The 17,904-nt window shown below is 36.0% G+C and overlaps 1 protein-coding gene across 6 annotated transcripts in view; it reads right to left on the reverse strand.

Moving 5' to 3' along the window:
- Positions 1-17,904, reverse strand: part of PPP4R4 (protein phosphatase 4 regulatory subunit 4) — a 72,711-nt gene that overhangs the window by 19,973 nt on the left and 34,834 nt on the right. For 3 of the 6 annotated variants that reach the window (XM_064142344.1, XM_064142314.1, XM_064142321.1), the window contains exons 4-12: positions 14,637-14,784; positions 13,901-13,974; positions 11,197-11,303; positions 8,873-8,980; positions 6,548-6,669; positions 4,075-4,197; positions 2,195-2,364; positions 1,013-1,132; positions 247-324 (exon numbers count right to left, since the gene is read on the reverse strand). In XM_064142344.1, coding sequence (XP_063998414.1) covers positions 247-324; positions 1,013-1,132; positions 2,195-2,364; positions 4,075-4,197; positions 6,548-6,669; positions 8,873-8,980; positions 11,197-11,303; positions 13,901-13,974; positions 14,637-14,757 — 1,023 coding nt within the window. In that variant the 5' untranslated portion in view covers positions 14,758-14,784. Of the gene's footprint in view, positions 1-246; positions 325-1,012; positions 1,133-2,194; positions 2,365-4,074; positions 4,198-6,547; positions 6,670-8,872; positions 8,981-11,196; positions 11,304-13,900; positions 13,975-14,636; positions 14,785-16,202; positions 16,301-17,904 lie in introns of those variants that run through there. The other 3 variants (XM_064142335.1, XM_064142327.1, XM_064142353.1) reach the window with 3 other exon arrangements.

The following is a 17,904-nucleotide window of genomic DNA, read 5'->3' on the forward strand; positions in this document are numbered from 1 at the left end:
AACAACTTAGAATGAGTATTTTCAAAAGCTGATAAATTCAATGTGGGTTTAATAAATTCAAACATCTTCCTTATTTTCCTCCTTTTTATTCACAGGAGACTAGCATCTTTATGAAACATCTGAGCAACAGAAATAAAAAGTTGTTGATCATTTCAAACAATTACTCTACTGTCTTATTGCAGAGTTATTAAATATCATCTGCCTTGATTTAACAAGCAAAAGAAAGCTCCAATTAAAACATATTACCTCCAGTGACTCATCCTTTAATAGTGTAACCAGTTCTTTATGTATTGTGTAGACACCAGAATTTAAAAGCTTAGCAACCTAAAAAATGACAGTTAGATAGCAAAGTGAAACACTCTTTAGTTCCATGGCACTACAGCAACCATATTATATGCACTTACTTTACAGTAAACATTTTTTCAATCTGAAATTACTCTCTGAGTATACAAAGAAGGGATGTAGAACAATTATTTGTTACCAGTCTTCTAAAGTTGTGTACTTTCCCATTAATCACATTAAAAATATGCTTATATAACGAATGAGTCAAGAAACAGTTCTATCATGAAACATGCTTTTAGAATTAACTCTATTTCACATTTCTCAAAAACTTTTAAGACTGAACTGCAAGCCTAAAAGAATTTCTTCTGGAACATTCCAAAGTTTTATTTCACGTTCCTTAGAAGAGTTAACATTCAGTCTATTATAATTTACAAAAGGTACATTACAAAAATTGCCTTAGACTATGATACTTGAGAAGTCACAGCACTCAGGTGAAGTTCCCTAGTAACTGGAAGAAGTGGTCCCTTACAGGTCCTTCTAACCCAATGAACTGCATGATTCTATGATCCTATATACAGATGTTAGAAAACACTGAACATCTTTTAGAAGCAAAATCATTTCAACAAGTTTTATCTCTTTATTTCAATTGAAGAGTCACTAATGCGAGCTTAAAGAAGAAAATGGCATTAAATTTACACATGCAATCACTAATGAACCACTGAAGACTTACTTCATAGAAGCTTATGGCCATAGTATATCTGACAGGAACTTCAGGGTCATGACAAAGGCAGAAGAATATAGAATACAGTTCTAATTGGAAGTTCTTTGGATCCACAAAAACAATCATGGCCTGTGGTAAGATAAAGGTTTTCTTTTAACTGTATAGCTAAAAGACTACAGTATCTGAGACTGACATATAAAAACACTGAGCAAAAACCAGCAAAACACTTGCAAGAGTATAGGTTGCAATTTTAAAGGAGTGTAGCATTTTTAATGCCCAAGTGAAAACGCAGGCATCTGACAAATTCTGCAGTTGAGAACTAAACTGGATTTACATATCTTCCAGACATTGCATGGGTTGTTGTTTTGGTATTGGGTTTTTTTCTGAATAGAGAGATTAAAAAAGACAAGCTACAAAGGCTTAGTTTTAGAAATGTTGGTAACATTTGCATACAATAGCTAAAGCTGCAACTGGAGACTGACACAAAGATTTTAGCAAGCAGCAAGGATCTGATCTTCAGTGTAATACTGAGTGTGTATACCTTGGTTTTGCTCAAATAAACCAACAGATCTCTACCTACATACAGACTGCATGTTTTTAAAAGGTAGAGTAACTGCCTCTTGGTACAAACATATTTTCCTTAAATATTAATGCAGGATGTCAAAATAGAATGTAGATTTACAGAAACATGCTTGGTAAGTTTAAAGACTTTACACGAACTTCAGATTACTAAAACATAAATCTAACCATTCAGAGTCAATCTTCAGCTTCCTAAAATGCTCTTCCAACCTTGGTGATACTGTGATACTGTGTGATACTGTGACACACACCAAATACAAAAACCTAGATCTGAGTAGTTTGAAACCAAGGACTCTGTTTTACAGTTGTTTTCCCAGTGTCTTAGTGCTAAGGGTTTGGAGAAGATGTGTAGGAATGAACGAGAGCAGTAACCTCTCAAAACAGCAATTTCTCAGTCAAAATTTGTCAATAATTTTTTAAGGACATGCAAAGATAAATCTTTCCTGGTAACATTTTTTGATAACTTCTACATTTAGCCATTACCTTGAACCTTCTAGAAGAGATCTAGAATCTAGCTAACAATCTGAGGATAACCTCTCAATCACTCATGCAGTCCTACTTAGCGAACTATATGCATGACAAATTATTTAACCTTAAAATAATGTTACTTACTGGAAAATTGTAGGCACAGTTCTTCCTCACTGAAATATACTTCTTTTCCTGTTCCAGAGTTTGAAGTTGTAGTTGATTACCATTGTGTCCATTTTCCTGCTGTAAACCCAGTGTGGAAAGCTTCTTATAAAATTCCAAAAACCGTAAGTGCTGTTCAGGAGTAAAAATGCCTAAAAAAACCAAACCCATTTTCTTTCCTCATTACAAATTCTGTTAATAATATCTCAAAACAAATCTCATTTACAAATCTATCAAATCTATCCAATGTTACCTCTTCTCCCCCAGTCCTGAGTCTAGAAGAATATCATCATACACCTTATACAGCAAAAAAGAGGTATTACAGCTAAATATAATGGAGTGAATTTCAATTTCTGTTAGCATAATTCTTGAAATACACAGGACTTTACTGCACAAATGTGAATACATTTGTATGTTCCACTAATCTTGGTTTATTCTTGCATTACATTTTTAGGTATTTTTGGAACTCAATCACATGAAGAATGTACAAAGTTGAAAAATGAGGCCATGCTGCTACAGATAATGAAGAGGTATAAGAACAAAAGTAGAAAACTCAGAACTAACTGGCATGTAACTGGCAAAATGACTTGCAAAATTGCAAATCATTTTATATGTACATTAGTAATATGAGAGCAATCAAGGAAAAGGCTCCTTTTCCTATTCTCAAGAGAGAAATGCTGTTAGTGATAAGATACCAAGAAGAATGAAATGCTTAATCATTGAGACATAGAATTATTTCAGCTGGAAAATAGCTCTAAGATCATTAAGTGCAATTGTCAACGTAGCATTACCATGGCCATTAAACCATGTCCCTAAGTGCCATGTACATGTATTTCTTGAACACCTCTAGGGATGATGACTCCATCACCTCCCTGGGCAACCTAATGCTTTTGTTTCCTTTCTCAAATTTCACTAGTATCGCCAGGCTTAGTACAACCAACTGTGCCTTAAAAAGAGTACTGAGAAGGCAAGTGAACTAGTGCAGTTAATATCACTGCATTTTCAGTTTCAAACTAGTTTCTAGTTTCAAAACCAGTGAACCATACAAGTTCCTGAACACATGAGAAGGAATCAGAACAAATTAGTGAAATCAATAAAAGCAAACCACCATGTTTCCGTCTCTGACTCTGTCTAAACAAAAAACTCTGTCTCTGTCTAAACATAAAATCCCAAATAGACAGATGGACACCCAAAGAGGAAATTCACAAAATCCAGTACTTATGCAACGGATTATTTCAGACTTTTACTTCCCATAACACCTTTCCTAACTACCATTTCATTTGCTACATTAAAATTTGGGTATTTTCCATGACTTGCTAGTTTGAAGCTAGCTAGAATCTTTTGGTGAGAAGAACTAGATTACAGGCTGTGAAAAACAAACAGTGATTATGTCTCCTTCATTCATGGGCTTGCTGAGAGGTATAAGAACAAGAATCCAAACATAGGTAAGGCACTTATTCTGCTGTCTCTCTGACTAATCCACTTTGCTTCCTAACCCCCTGGCCAAACCTCCATTCTTCCTTGAGACTCGGGTAAGGTTGAGAAGGGTGGGAGAAGGTGGAAGGGTGGTTGAGAGCCCTTCCTGGGGACTCAGGTTTCTGGGAGGGGAGTTGTGTTTCTGTATTACTTTTACCTTGTCTATTTCTGTCTATAACTGTATATACTGTAAATATCTGCTTGTATATTGTGCTAGCTGTAAATAAACAGCTTCATTCATATTTCCAGAGCCGGCTGGGTCTAGTCTGGGTGATTTCTAAAGTATGGGGCAGTGGGGAACACCCAAACCACCACACATGAGATGCAAATTCTCCAATCTTCCCTCATTTTAAAGATTTTTTTTAAAAAATAACATAAAATCATACCATATAATCCATTACACAGTTTCCCTAAATGGAAAGATAAAGAAACTAGGATAGATTCATCTGCCTTGAAGGATTTTTCACAGAATGATTTCACTAAGGGGAGCACAGTTTGACTTCTGTCACCTGAAAAACAAAAGACATTTTTAAAGTTAGGCATTCGTTATCACAGAGAGGATTTCCATAGTAAATTACAAGAAGTTTCATTTAACATGCTCAGGAATATTTTTGGCAGGCATGCACTGGACATAGGAAACAGATATAAGAATGCCAAGCATACTACTATAAAACAGGTCCTAGATGTTAATATCTTACCTGTTTTGTTTGGTTTTAGGGAAAAGGCATCCTCCAGTAAAAGATGAGGCTGAGAAGAAGTGAACAGTCACTAACTTCTCCCAGCACCAAGAATACAGAGAAGGAAAGAATACTTCCATAATTCTACAATGGATTTCCTATGTTAGTAGGAATACATGGAGATCAAGACTGAACATGACCATGATAGTAAAAAACAAAACCCTTGACATATAGGAAGTGAACTTTTTCAGTTTAATGAGAGGAAGTTGAAAATCTTTTGGTAAACAATAAATTCACAAAGAAACAAAATAATTCAAGGCAGAGGAAGAAACAAAATATTTTAGAAATTAGAAAGTTAAATCCAAGCACTCTGCCTCCTTGTAAAATAAAGGAGTACCCATTCAAGATAAATGTATGTGTTTTGACTTGTTTTAAATGAAACCATTGGATTTTAGTATGTTCAATTTTAAAGGCATTGGGATCTTCTAATGGTAGATCAACACCAAAAATCAGGTAAATTATAGTCAGAGGAAATATTTAGTTTGATCTGAAGAAATATTTTTGCATTGTGAAAAAGAAACCATTGCATATAATTTTGAGTTATCAGCCTTCAAAACATTTGTCTTCTAGTTCAGTCATGAAACAAAAGAACTACACAAATTGAATTTGTAGAAATCTGTAAATGATTTCTGAATGCTTTGTCTAAGATTTTTGCAATAGCTAAAAGCAGTAGTTACAAAATGAAGGAGGGAAAGAGCGAGACAGGGTGAAAAGGGGAAAAAGAGTGAAGGCTGGAAGATTTAGAGAGAAGTATAAACTTGATGTCATCAATGCAAAGGTTTAATAATTTGAAAATTAATCTACTATCATTCTTACTGATACAAGCATTTACTGATAAAAAAATCTATTTTGGGTATTCTCAGAACTTTCTTCTTTCCTTATGAACTCCTCCAAATGGCTTATATGCAACTATGCCATTTTAGTAATTCACCACCAAATCTCTGTACAGTAAATATTTGCTCCTCGCTCACATATCAAGAAGAAGTACTAGCATCAGTAAGATGGAGTGGGAAATGTGGTTCAAAATACAGAGTTGCTACCAAAGATAAACAGCTGAAGAGCTTGGGCAAAGATGGTATAAAAAGCAGAGCAGTCATCAACAATATAAAATATTTATATAGCGCAACTGATTGGAGGGCAAGGCACAGCAGTTACTCAAAATGCTGCCCTATGCTGGAACAGTTGTATTAGCTCTCATTAAATTTGCCCCACTCAATGTTGAACTGCAACTGTGATGACAATCCAAGAGTCATGCACACAGGTAATCCACTACCACTATGCCAAAAGAATCAGCTGAAGGACAGAAAACTTCTCCTTCCTTATATGAACTCACACTCACCCTTACACTTTAAAATGCAAGAAGCACTCATGCTGATTAGAGGAAAGATAGAGACCACTGAGAAAAATGCAAACATTTACATTTTCTGTTTTAAATAGTGAAAAGCTTTATAAAATAGACATTCTAATTGCAAAGAAGAAAGCTGCAGTGCTGTGTATCCAGCAATTGCTAAGATATAGTACCTCAATTGCTCAGTTGAGCCCACTACAGTTTGTGGCACTTAAAGAAATATTTTCTGCTCCAAAATTTAGAAATGCAACTGACATACAACACTGCATGTTAAAACGTGCAAGGTTTGTTGGTACACACATAAATATCATATCATTGCTCCAGTCTGGGTTCTTCAGCTCAGAAGCAGGCTGCAGTCAATAGTTAGGGCTGGCTTTACTTCAGTTAAGAGGCAAAACCTAGTTAACAGCAAAAAAGCATATGCAACTGAAACTGCTCAACTAACATTTTATATTCTGTGTCTTGATAGCACTAAATAAATACAAACAACCCAATCTTTCCATCATTTATACAATATTTTTCCTCATTTTATTAGGCCTCATTGTATTAGAAACTTGGAATAAGATAACTATTTCATGGACAGGTTCACTACCCTTAAGAGTCACTATGTATAAAGCACTGCAAGTCATGAAATACATAAAGGATAAAATCATTTAACAAAATAATAACAGGAATGTCTGAAGAATGCAGACAGAACAAAAAGCATCTAAAGATGTTTACAAAATGCATTAAAGCATTAAGAGCTGGACTAGCAAACCTAAATTAAATACTTACCTGCATCAAACATATCAAGCAGATTTACTAATGTCTCAAAAGCTGCAAGACGTACACTGCTGTCCTCATCTCTTGCCAGTTCTACTAATTCAGGAAGCACCACAGTTTTTGTTAGTTCTGTCCTGCAAAGTGAGGCAAACAGTCAGAAGAAAATATACAACAAAAATGCATAACAAAAGTATATTGCTACAACAAAATAGAATTCTTCCTTGACATACTCATTTAGACTTCCTTTGGGTAGCCAAGAACAAAAAACTGAAAAAGTTTTAAGAAAATGAAAATTAAATAAAAGCCTCAAATCACTCTCAGGACTTTTTAACTTGTCAGTCAAAGAAATACCCAAGTTTAAAATGTAAAACTTCATCACCAAAAAAAGCATTCTATTTAGCTTGCAATAAATTGCAGAATATGCAGTTTGAAAAAGCTCAAAATGGGCCACCTACTTCCCCAAGAAAACTCTTCTGATCAAATACACAGAAACTGCTCAATGCAATGGACCATAGCCAAAATGATTAAACGTGAGACACACTGGACTGAAGTGTCTGGAAATCTTATCACAGTATCATCAGGGTTGGAAGAGACCTCACAGATCATCAAGTCCAACCCTTTACCACAGAGCTCAAGGCTAGACCATGGCACCAAGTGCCACGTCCAATCTTGCCTTGAACAGCTCCAGGGACGGCGACTCCACCACCTCCCCGGGCAGCCCATTCCAGTGTCCAATGACTCTTTCAGTGAAGAGCAATGGAATGCTTCAAAGATGAGCCTTCTCTACAATATCAGCTTTTAGTAAATCAAGGGTTCTGATTGTCTCTTTTTGTCTTAGTAATTAATAGTACTGTCTTTGTGTGTGATGGTCCTGACAACTTGGAACTATGCATTGGCAGCAGACTGCTCTATTAGGGACTGACTTTGAAATTGATGAGGTGACTAAAGAGGAGCTAAATTTGTGTTAAGTTTCTACTTTTGCAGATATCAATACTATCAACCAATACTCCTTTCTTTTCTGTAATCAAAAGTTCTTTAAAATCCAAAGCCATCTGATATGGAAAATGTAAAATTATTTCCTGTGCTAACTTACATTGTGCTATAAAGAAAGCACAAAGACAAGTTAAGAACTAAGACAATACTTTGTTTTCACATTATTCACATCCTCTGAACTTGCAAAAGAGCAATGGAATAAAGAGAGAAGTTTATCCAGGAATTCAGAAGTTACTATCCTGTACAACCTTACCAAAACAGAAGTTAAGTTAAGGACAAGGTGGTTAACACTCTGTTCTTGATGTGAATATGCCCTCCCTGTATCTGAGTAAGCTGAAACACTACTTGGACATACACTTTTCCAGTATTTCATGGCTGTGAGGTAAATCCCATTGGGACAGGACAAGAGGGAACGTATTTAAGCTTGAGGAGGGTAAATTTAGACTCAATATTAGGAAGAAATTATTTATAGTGAGGGTGATGAGACACTGGAACAGGCTGCCTAAGGAGGCTGTGAATGCCCACTCTCTGCAGATGTTCAAGGCCAGGTTCTATGAGGCCTTGAGTGACCTACCCCTGTCCATAGAAGGGCAGCTGGAATTAGATGATCTTTAAGGTCTCTTCCAACCTAAATTATTCTATGAAGCTATGAGTACTCTTTCAAATTACATTTCAGTTTTAGCCTCATCCTTGAATTTGCTCATTCACAATTTTAAAGCCCACAAGGACCCTTAAGATCTGATCTCACTGTGTAACACAGAGCAGGGAATCTTACTTGGCAATTTCTTCAAGTCTTTTTGCAAAACAACTCCAGGATCACTGTTAGAAACTGTTAATACTTGCCATAATTCTCTTCCATTTTTCAATAAGCCTAACAACATCGATGGATAACTGAAATTAGAGAGAGTGACTTGCCATTGGAATGGGCTGCCCAGGGAGGTGGTGGAGTCACCGTCCCTGGAGGTGTTCAAGAAAAGACTGAAAGAGGCATTTAGTGCCATGGTCTGGCTGACTGGCTAGGGCTGGGTGCTAGGTTGGACTGGATGATATTGGAGGTCTCTTCCAACCTGGTTGATTCTATGATTCTATTAAAAAAACTCTTAACTTCGAAAACACTGTTATTTGTATGGCTCAGCAATTTTACTATCAGAAAGAAACAACCCCCTAAAAATAGTAAAAGATTCAGTTGCCAACAGCCAACTCCTAGGCATACACCTGTACACTCCAGAATCATTACTGAGTATACATGAATTAACTTAGAAATCTGAGGAGGTTTTAGGTTACCATTAGATCTTTTTGAAGAAAGATTTTGCATTTAGAAGCAGTTACACAAACTGTACTCACCCTATTCCTTGCGCTATATGTTCCAGTTGTCGACATATACAAGCTCTCACTTCATACTCCACGTCATAGCACAGTGATTTTACCAATGGAAGAATCTCTCTCTTAATACTAAAAATGTGAATATTTTTATGCTTATACAAACAAGAATTTATAAACCCCACTACTTAGTAATGAACTCATACATGTATATTACTTCTTACTGGCACTGTTTTTCAAACTAATGTATCACATTTGGTGAAAATTTGCAATTATAAAAGAAAGCTCTACATCAGACACATGTATCTTATAAAGAAACAGAAAAAGGATTATTCACACCTGTTATAATTTGCTTGTATTTAATATTTCTTTTTTTTTAACTACAAAAATAGTAAGGAGGCTTAGAGAAGCTGTCCTCACTTAATGATCATCTTCAGTACAATTTCTGAACAACCACCATAAGAATAAAAAGAATAATGTAAATGGGAGTGCAATTCCCAAGTCATTGTCTCTATTACCTCACCTCTGGTTTTCATGTAGCGTCAAGAAATATTTGGGAAGAAAGTAGAATAAAAAACTACAATTACAAGCTTCAGTATTGCAATGTCTTTATGCAAGTAGACACAATTTTTCATATCAAATCAAAGGCAGATAGAAAATAAATACTTTGAATTCTGCTTATGTAAAAACACATACTACAACTTGGGAGAATCAGCCACTGTTTCTTTTCACTGCCCAGCCTGCTGTCATGAATATTCATAAAATAAGTCTATCCAAATCCTTATTTTATTGCAAAACTCAAGAGAAAGCCTATGAAGCCACAGACAAGCAAATATCCAAGTCAGCTTGAACAGCCTTCACTCATTCTAGTGAAAACTAATTTGCTGCTTGCAGCAAAATTTTACTTCAAACGTGAAGATAAGCTTACACACTGCAAGGTTCTGAGGCCAGACATGCCTCCTGAGCCTAGATCAAGATCCCTTCTGCAAGTGCAATGAAAGGGTGTCATGAACCTTATTCAGCCTGCCACATTCTAAATATGTGGATCCAGATCTCCTTCCAGGCCTCTAAATTGCACTCAAAAGCCTTCTATGAGAAGATCTATATGACTCGGAAACCTCTCAGTCACCTTTTTAATACCTAGCTTCTGCACAGAAATAGTGCTGCTACCAGTGGAATGAGAGTGTTCTTGTTTCTGAACATCAAGAAACCAAACAAAAGAAGGTACAATTATTTGAACTTATTATGTCTAATATGATGATAACTTCCCCTAAAGTCTGGAAATTCACCATCATCAGAACGTGATATCAAGTAAACAAAAGCGACATTGATCATGCTGGAATTTTGTACATTTTGAAGATACAGATTTGAAGGCTTTGGTCAACATTCTCAAAAAACACTACTTTGCTATGCTAATTAACTTTTGCATTACTGACAAGTGTGGTCTGTGTTGCAAATGAAGGTGTGGATAGCTTCATTTTGGTAGCTTCTATATGTTTGATTTTTTTTAATGGAATATGGAAATAGTAATTTAAAATGCATTTATACCTAAATATCTTTTTATACAGTCCTGTTGCTCATCTTTTCTGTTACACTGAATTCTTGCATTTGGGGGCAAATTAAAATCATTATTAGAGCAGACTTTCTCATCTAGACATAGTTTCTCTGCATTTAGTTGCCCTCAATTGATTTCTTTTGTAATGCAAAATCACATGTGGCCAATTGCCTGGATAGGTAGCACATTTGGTAGAATGGTCCTGCTATCATAAAGAATGGATAAACAGTTCAAAAAATACATTACACCAACTGCTTTGGGCACATCAGTTTTTCAGATTTGCTTTCATCACTGCTTCCCTGCTTTGCATCACTGTCCAAACCCACAGACACTGAATCTAAGACCTCAAAAAACGATCAGGCAACAGCAGCTCCTGTTACCTCTGCATATAATCAGGGAGAACAAAAAATATATGTACATGTTAGATTTGATTAGACACATAAAACAACTAGACTTAAGGGGATGAATTTGTATTTTGTCTCTGTAAACTGCAGATAAATCCACCGTTTGGCTTACTTCTTAGTAAGAAAAACAAAATGAAAGAATGGCATGAAAATGGTACCCATCTGAAGAACATACAAACTGAAGTATAAACTGGTGAACACCAGAAAGTCTGAATATGCTCATTATATAATGAGCATTTTTTTCCATTATTATTATGCAGATAAAAGGAAATGTAAAAAGAAAGCATTTGGTTTTTGCAATAAAATCCACTTTTCTTGCAGTTTTTGCCCACTAACAAAGAAATACTGATTGATACTGTGGAATGAAAATATATGTACTGCCTACTTACATGTGAGCTTCAAATTTGTTAGCTAATTTTCCCATGATTTTGCAACTAACTAAGCGGGATTGGAGCGTCTGAGAAAGTTGTGCTTTGGAAACAAGTGGATTCAGGATCTACAGGTAAGGAGAAAAGCAAAAATGTTAGTGGTAAATAATGTAGTCTCCTTCATAAAAGAAATCATCTAGACATTCCAAATGTCTTTTACCTCCTTTATGGAATTCATCAGTACTAAAGGTAATACTGTGTATGTACATTAACAGTCTAATTGGAATCTCATATTTAATATTCAGTGCTAACTGCAGCATATTAAACCAGTAGCTTGGCCGAAACACAACTTTCTGATTCACATCACAGTCACAGTTTTACATCTGTCTACTTGCATCTTTATTTTAGGAACTAAGTTGTTTATGGATTTTTGTAGCCTTTAGTCACATCACAGTCACAGGTTTACATCTGTCTACTTGCATCTTTATTTTAGGAACTAAGTTGTTTATGGATTTTTGTAGCCTTTAGTTGGAAATTTTCACCAAAGTACATCCCTGTATAAAAAAAAACAACAAAACCAATCAAACAAATAAACAAAAAACCCATCCAAAAAACCCAAACTAACAAAATCCAGAGAAATTAGAAAGAAGTCTCTCTGAGGTTCTTTCTCGTAAGTTATCCCATGGAACATCACTTTTGACATAAAGTTTTAAGAGTAATCCTTCTCAGGTCTCCTTACTTGGGGATCTGCAGGGAAAAGATTTAATTTCCATCAGGCCTGCATCATACTGGATCTCTGCTGCCATTTCTGGCACTCTATGGTGCCGGAAACAAACTAATAAAGGCCTGCAGAACACCATACTTAGGTTGTTCCCAGAAGTAAACACAGAAATCCAGGTGCCAGGACAAAAGGAACTTTACAAAGAAGAATCTCCTGTAACATGCCACAGCTCCTCACTCATATCCCTTGCAGAGCTCCACAAAAGGATAATATATAGGGCAGGAAGTACCACAACATTCTAAAAGCATTTTTCTCTTCCTCTTACCACCTGAAATTTTGAGCTGAGAGAATCATACCTCTGTAATAACAAATATATCATCCAGACTAGAACAGGTACATCAGGCTTGCTTCTAACTATAACAACTTGAATATTCCAACTTTCCTGATAAAAAAGCTCCTCCAACAAAACACAAAAGGCACCTTTTCAGGTTCAGGCTTTTTTACAACTGCTGAATCAGCACTACTTTATCAGCTGTCATCTTCTCAAAGCAAATTTTTGTGGAAACTTACAAATGTGCTGTTCTTAAGAGACAAATCAGGAGAAATCCCACCTTGTTTAAATGGCATGTTGAGAATTACATTACAATTAGATTTTGAAGGTGAACAGAGTAATTTGTCTCTTTTTTTTTTTTACTTTTCCAATCTAACTTTTCATCCTAAACTTTTTATCAGTTTATTTTGTAAACTGTGCTGGGTTTCAATTAACCACTAATTTTAACTAGTGTTTTTATACTACAGAAACAATGAGGTATTTAGATCTCCATGTTGTTTTAAATTATAAACATGGTAAAAGATGCACGTATCAAAGATTTAAATTTAACAATGAAAATGTGAATTATTTAAAAAAAATAAAGAAATCAATTCAGTAAAGGGAAGTGACATTATAACTTTGTAATATTTCCTTTGTCTTTCTTGAGCTACATAGTGAAAGACTGCTAGCAGGACACTGGGGTTTTGGTACATCAGGAATAACTGAAGTACACCATGAAATGGATCTACAGTATTCAGTTGCTTTCAACAGAAATCAGAATTTTAGTCCAGTGTCAAACAAAATGTAGTTTCTTTGAGACAGCACAGAATGAAATACCATCTTGTAAACCAAAACAGGATACATGAAAAAATGTCAATACAAAGTGCAGTGGAAGTCTTTATTTGCTTAAAAACACTGAATTTTTTTAAGGTGATCTTCTTTTAACACATTACTCCCTTATAGCATGTTAGTATCATAGTATAGCATCATAGTATCATCAGGGCTGGAAGAGACCTCACAGATCATCAAGTCCAACCCTTTACCACAGAGCTCAAGGCTAGACCATGGCACCAAGTGCCACGTCCAACCTTGCCTTGAAGTGCCCCAGGGACGGCGACTCCACCACCTCCCCGGGCAGCCCATTCCAGTGTCCAATGACTCTCTCAGTGAAGAACTTCCTCCTCACCTCAAGCCTAAATCTCCCCTGGTGCAGCCTGAGGCTGTGTCCTCTTGTTCTGGCGCTGGCCACCTGAGAGAAGAGAGCAACCTCCTCCTGGCCACAACCACCCCTCAGGTAGTTGTAGACAGCAATAAGGTCACCCCTGAGCCTCCTCTTCTCCAGGCTAAACAATCCCAGCTCCCTCAGCCTCTCCTCATAGGGCTGTGCTCAAGGCCTCTCCCCAGCCTCGTTGCCCTTCTCTGGACACGCTCAAGCATCTCAACGTCCCTTTTAAACTGGGGAGCCCAGAACTGAACACAATACTCAAGGTGTGGTCTAATCACTGCAGAGTACAGGGGCAGAATGACCTCCCTGCTCCTGCTGACCACACCATTCCTGATGCAGGCCAGGATGCCACTGGCTCTCTTGGCATTACTGTTTTCACAGCTATAGAAATGCCAGAAATCTTATTAAGTAAATGTGACTTGCTTAAAATAGTCTTTTTTGTCAGCATGTGTAGGAGAGTGTTTATTACCTCTTGTCGGACAGTCTCTTTTGGTAAAGCTTCTATTACAGCAAGAAGTGTTTCTAGCCATGCATTGCTGACACCTGTTAGAAAGAAATGAATTATATGTTATGTTGTATATGTAACAAGTGCAACAAACCACACATCAGTTTTACAAAATTAGTTCTCATTATTCACATGACCCCCTTCAAGGAGCTAGGTATCTAAAAGCCTCTAAATCAGCATTCAAGACTTCAAACTAATAAGTAGGACAGGTGAGAAGCAGATACTGTCCCTATTTCTTTTACCTTTTCAACACCTGTACAAAAATAATATCAATCTTGGGTTATTTTGAAAATAAAATTTGTCTCATTTAGAAGAATATTCTTTTCTTATGCTCACTGAAACTTTCTAGTTTTACAAGAGGCCTTTTTTTTCCTTTGTATCCTAGAAATAGTGTCTAAGAAGTTCAGAAAAAATAATCATCACACAGAAGAAATGTTATCCCTCCATTTCCTTAGCCTTTCAGTAGAAGCATGGGCTAGGTAACAATTTGAGGATTGAGTCCTCCAGACGAAGTTGGCTTGTTTGCTTCAATCAGAATTACATTTAATTATCAGAATGTAAGTGCTCCACATGCAAAAGTCTTTCCTCTCACGTGAAGTAAGTGTGATTGCATGCGCCGCTCTACACAGTATTGTACAGTGACTAAGGAAACAAAACATAGAGAATTCATGAGTCATTAGTACAGTTGTACTACCCTGACCTGCATCTCTGTGCTCCAGGTTCTGCAGGATGATGTGCAGGAAGGAGTGGGAGTACGTATGAGTGGACACCGACTCCTCTTGCAAAACAGTCAGAAATGAAACAGCAGCTGTTAACTGCATTTCCACTCCTGCGACATGCAGCACTTCCTGTATAATTACAAATTATATCAATTTAGACAACGAAGCAGAGATGTACTGAATAACATTCACATTTTTACATTCACTTTTAAGAGTAAATATGCAACACCCTGGGTAAACTACAAAATCCATTTTTCTGCTTTACAAAGTAAGAGGTAAAACCCGACCAGACAACAACAGCACTTGTGCTGTTTACGCACATGAATTGAAAAGAAGTATTTTGTACATCCAGTGAGAGATGCTAAAATAGCAGAACACAACTTAAAATTCATCTCTTGCCAACTGACTTGGAACACAAATGAAAATGTGTGCATTTATATAGTTTTAAGGATAAAGCACGTCGAAATGGAACTTAGTGAGGTTAACTCAGCATTTACTACTACTTAGCTTTAACATAAAAGAAAATAATTCAATAGGCTGTTTTTAAAAGTACCAATTCAGAAGTTAAAGTTAATTCAAATATTAACTATTACTTTTTTTTTTTAATGAAACAAACCAGCAATTTAATTTTCAGATTTATACACATGCCTAAGAGCTCGCAGGATGCACTCTATGACACATCATTCATTTTAAGTATGTACAAATCTATCAGCCAGGTGAGCACTCTTTTTGTTTACATCTCTAAATGTATCTTTCTCACAAGAAAATAGAATGCATTATTGTACTACTGAAGAATTACATCCAATTTACGTGTGACCTCAAATTCAGCAAGAGTTTCATATTTCCTTTTAAACATTTTGTATGCCAGAATTTTGAGTCCTTTTTGAAATCAGCCTAGACAAGATTAATATCTGTTATGCACCCAAGTATTATCTAGCAGATGAATTTTGCTTAGAAAAATCAGGGAACATCTTGAGCAATTATTTAGTAGGCTTTGCTTACCTCAAAGTAAACCAAGACATTTTCATTCTACAAATGTCAACCAGTTTCTGTGTGCAAATGTCTGTTTAGTTCACCTGATTTCAAAGAGAACCGATACTTCTCTCTCAATAGCTGTCTCAGTTTGCAATCATATATATTTGTGAAAGCATTCTGTGTCCCTGCTGCCCAAAATGAAAAAAGAAACAGCACTGCACAGCTTATCAATCTAAGTGTGATACAATATTTGCATATGATAGCCATGGAAACTGCCCTTTTTTACATCCACAGTCCATCTCTGTTCTTATTCCTCCTCTGTTATTACAACACCCACAGCTAAGAATAAGGACATCTACCAATTTTATATTTTGAATATTCCTGAGATCAAAGTATCTGCACAAAATGTTCTGGGATTTTGGCTTACATCTGTTTTTAAAAAAATCCCCAAAATAATAAAAAGAACTATTTAGATACTGTAGATGTGGAGACACCAATGCAGAGTATAATGAAGCTGAATTCCAGTTTATGTACACAGTCACTTTGCACGCAATGTAAACAGGGTTACTTACCATCAAATAAAGTTTCCAAATAGTCTCCTCCACAGATCCACACAACTCTGGATAATCATGTGTGAGAACACATTCTCTGGATGTGCCTCCTCATGGACCTCGGGAGACATTGAAATGTAAATGTCTAGATTGCTTACACACCTGCCTGCATTGATGCTTGCACTCAGAACTGTACAGTTCCATGCAAGAAAAGGTATGGGTCTCCTCATTCAAATGTCATTGAATTCAGGTTGAGCGACATAAACTTACTTACTATAAATTTATTTTGTTAGAAAGTGAACATATTTTTGTATATACTGATCCTCCACAGTGTCACTCCAAAGGAAAAAAAACTTTTCCTGCCTACCTTATTCAGACAAACATATTTAATGGAATTTATTAGTAGCATGTTCTTCAGCTCTCCTAATGTCTACAAGTCAACTCTGAAGCATTAAGACTTGCAAAATTTAGAAAGCATGGCTTATTCCATTGATTGGAAAACAGAAAAATATCCCCTGTAATTGAATTCACTTTATGCTCTGCAGCAACAGATGCAAGTAGAAATATTATCAGTCATTTCAGTAACTGCATTGATGCGACAGAAATCTTCATTTAGGACTAGGAAGACACAGAAATAATGGACAGTACAGAAGCTTGAAGATACAATGAGGATGGACCTTAATATCAATGCTAGGCAAAAGATAGGGTGAAAATCACCCCACCTCTTCTTGTTAAACTATAAAAAATCAACTAGAGAAGATAAGCTTTCAAGTGGAGACTGGTATATTAGGAAAATAAGAAACAGAAAACAAGTTTCAAAGCAACCACATAGCATTGAATAAGGCTACTTCAACATGTGTAGCCATAGTTTTCTGCAAGCTTCTTAATTGGACAGACACCTGTAATTTCCCTCTGGCCAAGGGTGGAAAATAGGGAAAATACTACTACCACCATTTGAAGGGAGCAATTTGGTGCACAAGAAATACTGAGAAAAATGTCTAAGCTTTTCCTAAATCTGCATTTCAATGACTTCCAAGGTTCATGAGGAGGTGCAAGCAGAAATCCAGAGCGTGGGGATCTCTATACAAAAGAACCCATATGAGGACACACACTTTAAGTGTAGAATTTTAAAAAGTATTTAAGAATCTCAAACCTATATTAGCATCTAAATGATATACAAAGTGTTAGTTTTGTTAGCATAACCAAAACTACCTACTTTAATTTCACCTAATTTAATAATTACTTAGATATGGCATATTTATTGATGTGTTGCTTGTTTGATTTTGCTCATTTCAGACCTAAACCACTTATGTCAAATATATAAAGGTTCTTTGATATAACTTTATTTTACTTAGGTTTTAAGGAATTATAATCAATTTGTACAGATCTATTTCTCACTACTTTACAAAAGTAACCAGGTTTATCATACAAAAAATTGTAATGTATCCAGCAAGGATACTCCTTACATTTGTTTCTTCCTGTACCTGTTTTATTCTCAGCTCTAATAGAAACAGTATTTTGTTTTGCTTTGGCATGCTATCTAAATACATTGGTTTTGCTTTTGCTGTGGTATGCTAAGTGCACTGGTTTCTATGCCCAGTTATGTGGTGACAACATATGGTGACAAGTTATATGATGACAATATGGTGACAAGTCAATTCCCAAAATACAACGTGCATTTGGACTCATTACAATGGCATGCCTTCCCCAATCATTCCCAGTC

The sequence above is a fragment of the Pogoniulus pusillus genome, chromosome 1 (genome assembly GCF_015220805.1).
Source record: "Pogoniulus pusillus isolate bPogPus1 chromosome 1, bPogPus1.pri, whole genome shotgun sequence".
NCBI classification, from domain to species: Eukaryota; Metazoa; Chordata; class Aves; order Piciformes; family Lybiidae; genus Pogoniulus; species Pogoniulus pusillus.